The sequence below is a fragment of the Notolabrus celidotus genome, chromosome 4 (assembly GCF_009762535.1).
Source record: "Notolabrus celidotus isolate fNotCel1 chromosome 4, fNotCel1.pri, whole genome shotgun sequence".
In the NCBI taxonomy this organism is placed as follows: domain Eukaryota; kingdom Metazoa; phylum Chordata; class Actinopteri; order Labriformes; family Labridae; genus Notolabrus; species Notolabrus celidotus.
The window spans coordinates 8,716,933-8,726,409 of record NC_048275.1 but is presented as its reverse complement, the minus strand read 5'-3'; the positions used below and the strand labels follow the sequence as shown (position 1 = coordinate 8,726,409).

At 36.9% G+C, this 9,477-nt stretch overlaps 1 protein-coding gene across 4 annotated transcripts; it reads left to right on the top strand.

Moving 5' to 3' along the window:
* Window positions 1–2,643: 2,643 nt before the first annotated feature.
* si:dkey-103j14.5 (isoaspartyl peptidase/L-asparaginase) lies at window positions 2,644–8,769 on the top strand. Of its 4 annotated transcripts, none has more exons than XM_034681160.1 (7): window positions 2,644–2,829; window positions 3,826–4,019; window positions 5,600–5,742; window positions 5,926–6,089; window positions 7,603–7,721; window positions 7,913–8,023; window positions 8,212–8,769. In XM_034681160.1, exons 2-7 carry the CDS (start codon window positions 3,833–3,835, stop codon window positions 8,418–8,420), a joined length of 933 nt encoding a protein of 310 aa, XP_034537051.1. In that variant the 5' UTR covers window positions 2,644–2,829; window positions 3,826–3,832; the 3' UTR covers window positions 8,421–8,769. The 4 variants fall into 4 exon arrangements, with proteins under 4 accessions (XP_034537051.1, XP_034537049.1, XP_034537050.1 ...); XM_034681158.1 differs by having other exon boundaries at window positions 3,823–4,019; XM_034681159.1 differs by having other exon boundaries at window positions 2,644–2,842; window positions 3,820–4,019.
* The last annotated feature ends 708 nt before the right edge of the window (window positions 8,770–9,477 follow it).

Genomic DNA, 9,477 nt, shown 5'->3' with positions numbered 1-9,477 from the left:
CAGCAGCGACAGCAGCGACAGCAGCGATGATAATGTGATGACGAGGATGATAAAGAGGGTGAGGAGGAAGATCAAGAAGAGTGGTAGGAAGAAGAAGATGAAGAAGAAAGCGATGAAGAAAAAGTAACTTAGGTAACTGTTCTCTTGTTGTTCTGGTCTTTACATAAATGCTCATTTAGCCCAACTTATAGGATCATCCTCCAACTTTTTTGTAACACGGACTGGTTTCATGTGAGACTTTTTCTCTGACTGGTGGCGGTGGTGAGGGGGGTTAATAGGACCTTTTTTTTTCTGTGTGGCCCTGTACCAAATGATCCACGCCATGGTGGTTGGAGACCCCCAGCATACAGGATCAAAAAAGTAAAACTGGTCACAGTTTCAGTCACAGAAGTGTATTTTCTCTCTCTCTTTTCTTGTAATCAGATTCTCAGATATTTCATTTCAGGAGCTCAAGTTTGGTTTGAAATTTTCATTAATTTATCTGAAAGTACAAAAATACACTTTAACATCTATCTTTAATCATTTGCTTTGATCTTACTCAATACAGTAGAGAACACAGTGTTCATAAATTAATCCGAAGGCATGAGTGTGTTTGGGAAATGCAGTTTTATTGGTTTTGTTGTTGTATCATGTGTACAAGAGGATGATTCATTTCAGCAGGATTCTTAAAAACAACAATAGCTGGAGATGAATTTAAATAATCTGAAAGTGCATCTGTAGAGAGAAGAAGAGCACTTGTGAAACAATGGCTATTTTACAATATAGTGTGAACTATAACTACGACAAGGGTCTCTGAGACCCAAATTAAGTTAGTACAAAACGTGTGTCACATATTCTCACCTGATTTTTCTAAGTTGTATCCTGATCTTTGTTTCTTAAGTTGTTTTTGTGATATTCCTTCACACAGTTAATGCAGATAGTGATACCCCTTGATTAATTCAAGAGTATTCTGGTTGGTTAAATGCAGGCTTAAAACTATGTTATTCAAGGTGCATTGTAGGGATCGTTTATATGTTATGATGACTTTTGATGACATTTGTAATCATTTTTAACTTTATAAATCATTATTTCAATCTAAAAATAACCCTTTCAAAGTAAATATGTCTGTTAAGTACTGATGTTTGAATTTGGCTAGAATAATAAATGATCTGTTATTTCACTGCTTTTCTTTCCGGCAACTTTTTTCGGGTCCAATACTTGTTTGCTTATAGAGTTATTCTGTTAGAGATGGGCTGATGCACTTATTCAAAGCAAAGCATTTTAACTTGTATCTCTGATCACTATCACTAAAGACAGACTTTATTGCTCTTGCTTGTAAACTTTGATATTTAACCTCTACTGTTGTCTCAGGACTGTTACTCCCTGAAGCTCAAGATAAATCAATCATTAACAAAACAACAATCTTACTCGTTCAGTTTTCTTATTACTTTTCACATAAATGCAAGCTGTTGATAAGGACGTGCACATTAAGTGCAGCTTTTCTTCTCTGTGCATTGTAATTGCTCGGTCAATTGATAAACAGTGTCCTCTGTTGGCCCCCTGTAAGCCCCGCCCCCATCAAGCAAAAACCGGAAAACCGGAAAGGGTTTCAAACTTGGCTTTCAAAATAAAACTAGACAAATAAATAAATACAAAACTCATCTGAAATATGTTCACCATAGACTGTTAATATGTAAACACAGACTGGGACGCACACTGTGCATTTTATTATTCGAGAAAAGCACAAGTAAGGCTTTACTGGCCCCAAGAAAGCTTTAAGTTAACTCAACATGTGGAGTGTTACTCATTTTAATCAACTACACTCATATCATTTGGACTATAATCAAAAGCCTGAAATTGCGTCACCCTCGTTTTCTTGTTGTTTTTTTTGTTTGTTGACTTAAGATCATCTATTTTGGTGTTTGTTTCTAAACACACAGAACAGCATGCAGGACTGCGCACAAACTTGAGGCCTATAAGCAGTGGCGGAGCCAGACAGTTTTGACTTGGGTGGCCAAACTGGGGCACTGACTGTTGAAGGGGTGGCCAGGCGTGGAAAACAAACTTAATAGCTTACCCCAAACCTAAGAGGGTTACTTCCAATAATCACATCTACTTTAACTTCTTTTATAAAATAATGTTAAAAATATTACATTTTTGTAGATGTCTAACGTTGACATTAAAAATTTAACAGTACAGATTATCAACATTTAAATCTGCTGAACTGAACTCTTTAAGGACTCAAAATGAGGATGACTGTCCAAAGTCAAAGCATCAACAAAAATAATATTCAAATGCAAAGAAACTAATTTCTCTGCAGCTTGTTGAAAGACAACAACACAATAGCTGATTTCAATATAAGTAATGCCTCTGACATGGCAAATAGCCAATCATGTTTAAGAATTTCAGGGTGGCCACAGGGGTGGCCAATCAGTTTTCAGAGGTGGCCATGGCCACCCCTGGCCATGGCCACCCCTGGCCACCCCCTGGCTCCGCCACTGCCTATAAGGCAGACTGGGCCTGTGAAACCAGAAATCATTTAATTTCTAAAGGCAAACCTCTCCATACTTTTGGTGCGTAATGACTTATCAGGCATGTCAGGTTTTCCAGGCCCACCTGCAGAAGCTTGTCATGTGGGGTGGTTCATTTTCGTTTGGTCTATGTATGTAGATAGATATTTTAATTTCAAAGATGATCCGGAAGTTTTGTGATTAAATGTAGCCAACTTGACTTGAGCGTGCAGGCTCTAGTAGTCTGCATGAACGGCAGCAAAACACTTGACTAACTCAACGAGACCACGTGACTCAGCCGGAGGGTTCCCCCCCAGACAGCAGAAGAAGATCCAGAAAGGTAAGACCTATGGGTAAGACATGCACAACTACTAAGTTAAGAAGCAAACTATAGTTCAGGAAGATAGAACTCAAGTGAAAACTTTCTGAGAACAAAGTGCGTCTGTCCGAGGAGGGCCCCCTACACTGCCTGAGGTGGTTCTCACGTGTTCCGCATGTTAGAGCCTGAGAAACACTTCAGACATGTGAATCAGCTGCAGGTTGCATCAGATTGTGAATCCTCCAATGCATTGATTGGATATGCACATTTAAAAAAAAATCTGAATTAAAGCTTGAATATTAATTAAAACATGATTTAATAAATGTGTAGCTCCTGCATGTTATTTCATCCTTACTAATAACTCAAAGCAGCTGCAGTTGTAAAATATTATTGCTGATGCAGATAGATATTTAATGATTGATCTTTTAAAGCAAAGACAAGTACTCACCCAGTTAAACAATGTCTAATTTGATGAATCAATATTCAGGTATATCAGTATTAGCCTAATAATGATGATGGTGACAAGGATAACAACTTAGTAATTATGAGATGTTAATTTGTAAGTTATGACCTCTTTAACCTTTGAAAACATATTTCAGAGTCTCGTCCATTCAGTAGCTTTTCAGGAGCTTTTAGTAATATCACATGCTCTTTATCTGATCTGGATTAGAGTACATCTGATGTACCTGGTACAGAATTCCTAATGAAAACTATAACTGACACAGAAGGTTAGCATTTCCTTCATATTTTAGAGGGACCTCACTAGATATTTGAAATATTGTAAAATATAGATTTTTTTTCAGTTAAATGTTCTTTATTTTTCAGGTTTTACTATTGCTTCCTTAATTACACAAATACTACATTGAATTTTCACAAGATTCAAATTAATTGTTAATTGTTCAGGTTTAAAATGAATGTATAAAACAAGGATATGTCTTTGAAATGTTAATGTATCATCATTTACTCAGATGTCACTTTTGTGAGACTCTTACTACTCTTCTATTTTCCTTGTTGGAGCTTCAACATGTCAGCAGTAGTAGTGGTACATGGTGGGGCATGGGCCATACCCAATGACCTGGCCAAGGCATCTGTTGATGGGGTGAAGGCTGCAGCATGTGAAGGATATTCAGTCCTGAAAAAAGGAGGGAGTGCGCTGGATGCTGTCGAGGCTGCTGTGAGGACTCTGGAAGATAACACAGCTTTTAATTCAGGTATATTTGCATATTGTTCAAACTTTTATTTACTGACCTTTCTCTCATTCACACTAAATCAACAACATTTATTTTTTTCTCATAGCCACAGATCTTACTTTTTTCTCATCATGTTTACTTTGCTATTTTCTGTTTTCCTCTAATCATTTCAAAAGCGTGTAAACACAACTACTCGAATGACTGCTGAACTATGTCTCAGTTCAGTTTGTCTATAGCTCAATGTCTCCATCTGCTGGTGGTGATGACAAAGTTCACTGGACACACTTCATCAAAGTGGAGGGATTGGATACAGACTCACAAAAATCCCTCCACAATATTGAAAATAAGTTACTAAAAATATAAAACACTTCATAATTAAAAAGAAGTGTTTGTTTCAAGACTAGGAAGGGGTTACATTTTAAACGACAACATTTTGACACTTGGAATATAAATGTCTCATAATTGCCAGAAACATTGGGGGACTGTCGTTCCAGTGGACATGATTAAGAACTTTCAGCTTTATGTGTACAAACAGATCACCATCGTCATCAAAGTTAGACTCTGATAATACAAAATGAGCTTTTGAATAAGTCCTCATTTAAAACAAATAAGATGTGACTGTATGTACTCTTGCTCCTGTGTACTTCCCTGAGAGGCACCTTGTTTGATTCATCCATTCATTGTCTGAGGAATCATAGCTGAACTCCTGACTAGATCATTCCAAGTCAGCAGCTGCAGGGACAACTGGTCCCTCTTAAGACAGTGACACTCCACCTAAAGTATTTACCTTAGATTCTAATTTAGCTTACCCTTTAAACTTAAAAATCAAGTAAAATTTGTAGTAGCATTTTGTATTATTGACACTATGATTTACAGCACATTGCAATTCCATGCAATCATACAGTAATCATATACAAGGAGTGTTGAGACTGACCCATTTGACACTTGTTGCTGTGCTGTAAAGTTGATGTAAAGGGAGGCAGCACAGTCACACAACAACACTCAATGTTTACCAAAAAATTGTACATTCATCCGTTCGCAGGATCACACATGTACTTCTCTCAAGCAGCTCACATATAGTATCGAAGCTTTGGCACCGGATATCAGCTTTACTGAAAACAAGCTGTGGGCCAAAGAAAACAGGTGTCTGATCACTCCGTCTCATCAGTAGGGTCTGTGTTTTCTCTTTGATTCCAACAACTGGAACGCAATCAATAGATTCTGCTCTCTTTGGTATTTGACCCATTTTTTGAGACAGAGGAGGCTTTTGTGGGAAAAAGTTGGCAAAAACAGACACAACAACACAACAGCAAAATAAAGATTGGCTGATGACACAAATTAATGGAAAATACTCTTCATTAGATCTCTCATCCCTCTCACTATCATTTATTTTTTAGAATACAGGGAATCTTCATCTGCCTTCTATTTTTTTCTCACTATCATACCGTTTTCAGTTTCTTAGATCTGACGAATGCCCTTGAGTTTACATGCCTACTCAACTATGATCCAACACTCTCAGCTGGCTCTGAAAAAACCTGTTTCAGATTTCTGAATTCAATACTGTATAACCAAGTGACAGGTCCTGTGATGTCTTATTGAAGGGCATGGAGCAGCACTAAACACTGAGGGAGAAGTGGAGCTGGATGCTATTATCATGGATGGACGGACACTTGCCAATGGTGCAGTTTCTTCAGTGAAGAATATCGCCAACCCGGTGTCGCTGGCTCGAGCAGTGATGGAAAAGGTGACGCCTCAAATAGATGCTTTTGTGTCTTGACAAAAAGAGGAGCTAATACGTACAGAGGCATTCATGTGGATTTTCTCTATACATGCACTGATAGCTTTGTAGTGAAATGACACATTCATCAAAATGTAATGAGATCCAGTTTTTGTTTTACATATATATTGACTTCTTGTGAAATCTCAGACTTCCCACTGCATGTTGACGAGCAGAGGAGCAAACCAGTTCGCAGAGAGCATCGGCATTGCGACAGTTCCCACTGAGACACTGGTGACAGCGCATGAGAGGAAAGAATGGGAGAAACACAAGAACTATGTGACAGGAGTAATGGAAGACTTTAACTCTCAGTGGTGAGTATCTACAAAGTGTGGCTCTCCAGTTTCAACAGAGGCATTATCTCTGTCTCCTGTCCAGGGACTACAGATGTAAATGAACTAATAGCTCATTCTGGTACAGCTAAATGACTGTACACTATCCCTGTTGAAATAAATAAATAAATTACACTGTATTTTTCAGCTTCACTGGCTCACAATCACACTTCTTTATCAGGGAATGCTCAGAGATGATGAGATGTTTTCATGGAATGCACTAGAGAAGGGAGACACTTTTTTATTTTTTAGATATTTGAAGTTTAGAGATAATTTAATTAAGGAATTCAAAAAATATATTGAATGATGGATGTGTTTCAGGGCCTCCTCAGTGCTCTATCACACTTAAAGAATGTCTCCTTGACTGTTCATGCAGGCAAAGTGGGAAAGGGGGACTCTATGTAAAAATGACAGCAGGAGAACAGCTCAACATGTGAAACACAACAGACTTCTGCAAATTCCCGGACATGAAGGGAGTTGAGGAGACAATAAATGTAACTCCTTCTTCATCACATCTAAATTGAGGAGTATACACACCTGTTTACACAGTCGTTTTGGGTGTTATCTGGAATAGAGAGACAAATCATACACACATCTTTGAGAGTACCAGAAATTGCACTCCTTTTAGGAAAATGGGAATGCATTGTATAAGTAAAATATTTTGGAAACATAAGGAATGTAAAGTTATGTGCCTTGGAAGTATAAGTGATTGTGTCTGTTAATTATATTTGACCAAGAAATAAGGAGTAACAAGGCAATAACAAGAAACTGGTACAAGACTGAATCTCCTGCTATATAATCATTTTAGAAATTACAAGAGGGATTTGTTCTGTGGAAAAATGACTTATCAACTTAGACTGAGAGAAAACGTTTTTAATATAAAGTGTGATGAAGATGGATGATGACACAGTGTGACATGCCCACAGATTAACTTATGCATAAACTTAGAAGGCACTGGATCTGTATTCTCCCTTCTTAGATAATGAGATCCTGTAACCATGTTTGCTGTTTGATCTCTGCTCTGTGTTTATTTTGTCTACTCTACTGTTTTTATCCATCTTACTGGTTAGAGAAGAACACAAATCAAGAGTTAAAATGCACAATACTTAATTGCATGCACAAATGCAAAAAAACAATAGAGATTCAGGTTAAAAAAATGTTTCATTGGGAAGAAGAAATCTAAAATGTTGTGAAATTCTCCTCTTCAAACCAGGTGACGTGTATTTTAGGTTGAGCAAAACAGAGAGGAACATTGTAATTACATTCATTGTTGTTTGTTCCCGTCATTTTGAGGTCATTGAACTTTTTCTGGTTTCATCTCTTTGTTAAATTGTTTCTCTGTCTCATATGCTGTTTGGACGTAGAGGGAAATGTTAGATACAAAGGATGACAAATTTCTTCTGACGTATGATAAAACTCCTTTCTGAGAATTGTTCCTGCTATTATTATTTTTTTAAATGAATCAGCTCATGACATCTGTCTATTCTCTTTCCAGGGCCCATGATACTGTTGGGGCAGTAGCTGTGGACAGTGCTGGTAACGTTGCCTGTGCAACATCAACTGGAGGGATCAGAAACAAAATGGTTGGCAGAGTAGGAGACTCTCCCATCATCGGTGTGACTTCCTTTTTCATATTTCCTTCAAAACCTCTTCTGTCTTTGTCAGCTGCAGTCACAGTAATAGTAAATAAAATCATAAGTCAACATCACCTCTTCTAATTGCATCTAAAGTGACTTTTGTAAATCTTCTAAGTGTATGAAATTGAGCAGCTTTAACAAATGTTAATATTTTTTTTACTGTACAAGGCTCTGGAGGATATGCAGACAACTTGAGTGGTGCAGTGTCCTGTACGGGTCATGGAGAGTCTATTCTCAAAGTCACCTTGGCCAGACTCATTCTGTCACATATTGAACAAGGTAACTACTAGGTCACATTTTCAATAAGGATAGGTCAAAAATGTCAGAATTTAATTAGATTTATACAAATTGATGTCACTTGTTGTAGCTTTGGGATGATTAATGAAACACCAATAAGCTAAATTATTATGAACACTGTAAGTTGGTCTATAATATTTATGTATCTCTGGATTTCCTCATCTTTGCAGGTAAATCAGTAGAAGATTCTTCACAGCTGTCTCTTAAGTACATGGGAAGCCGTGTCCACGGAGCAGGAGGTGCTATTGTAGTTTCTCCATCAGGACAGTGGGCAGCCACGTTCACCACAGAGCGAATGGCATGGGCAGCAGTGGACCATGATGTTCTGTGGTTTGGATTGGACCCAAGTGAAAGATGTGAAGAGCAGTTATCCCAGTGATGAATGAACTTGTTTCATTCTAATTAGTAATAGTAGAGGGACATAAAATAGAGGACTTTATTTTGTGTGTACTTTTTTACTAATTTACTTTGAATTTAAACATTTGTCTGCCTGGGGAAATGTTTGCTACTGTTGTTTTTAGCAAAATTGAATATTTTACTATCAACTACCTAAGTATTAATACATATTAATGAAGTTGTCTGCTTAACAGTGTAGGTTGAAATAACGGTTGTACTCAGACTGTAAAAATAAAAACGCAGTAACTATCATTACAAATAACAAGGAGTCAAATAGTTGTTATTTCTATGTATGGAAATAAATTACATTTTTATGCACCTAGTGTTTTGAAGTTCTTTGTCTGTGTAAACTCCCTTTTTACTAAGTAAGCTCACTTAATGTGTTTATCTTTTAGGAAAGATTTTAAGATTATAAGCAAACTCAAGACCTACCTTATTAGTCTCGCTTTTAACTGAGTTTCATTCTTATAACAGTTTTATTTATTTATTTATTCATTTATTTATTATCTATTTCAAATTTTAGTCACTTTTATTCTATTTTATTGTCGTACTTATTTATTTTGATAAATCTTTTTCAGAATTTATTCTATTTTAGGTTGTTTTTATGTACAGCACTTTGTGTTACAATCAGTGGTGGACAGTAACAGAGTACATTTACTTGAGTACTGTACTTCAGTACATTTTTTGAGTATCTGCACTTTACTTGAGTATTATTTTTTGAGGATACCTATTACTTTTACTCCACTACATTTGAAAGACAAAGGTCATACTTTTTACTCCACTACATTTATATCAGTGCTCTAGTTACTCACTACTTTTGCTTTGAAGTCGGCTCATGAATTTTCTTTTCTGAAATCTGATCCCTAAGACAGTCAAATGTGTTTGTGTAGTTCTGTTTGTCTCAGTGGTTTAGCCATACCTGTAGGCTATATCATGCATCTCCATGATTGAACGTGGAGCAAACTTTCACTCAGATCAGGCAGTACATTTAGAGGTGGTAATGATGGTTATAATTCTCCACCTGAGCACCCATGGCCATA

What these genes read in the sequence shown, in the direction of transcription:
- si:dkey-103j14.5 (XM_034681160.1), top strand. Translation starts at nt 3,833, where the DNA reads ATGTCAGCAGTAGTAGTGGTACATGGTGGGGCATGGGCCATACCCAAT. An exon ending in TAACACAGCTTTTAATTCAG is followed by an intron (nt 4,020 to 5,599) that starts GTATATTTGCAT and finishes GTCTTATTGAAG; the next exon opens with GGCATGGAGCAGCACTAAAC. An exon ending in CTCGAGCAGTGATGGAAAAG is followed by an intron (nt 5,743 to 5,925) that starts GTGACGCCTCAA and finishes GTGAAATCTCAG; the next exon opens with ACTTCCCACTGCATGTTGAC.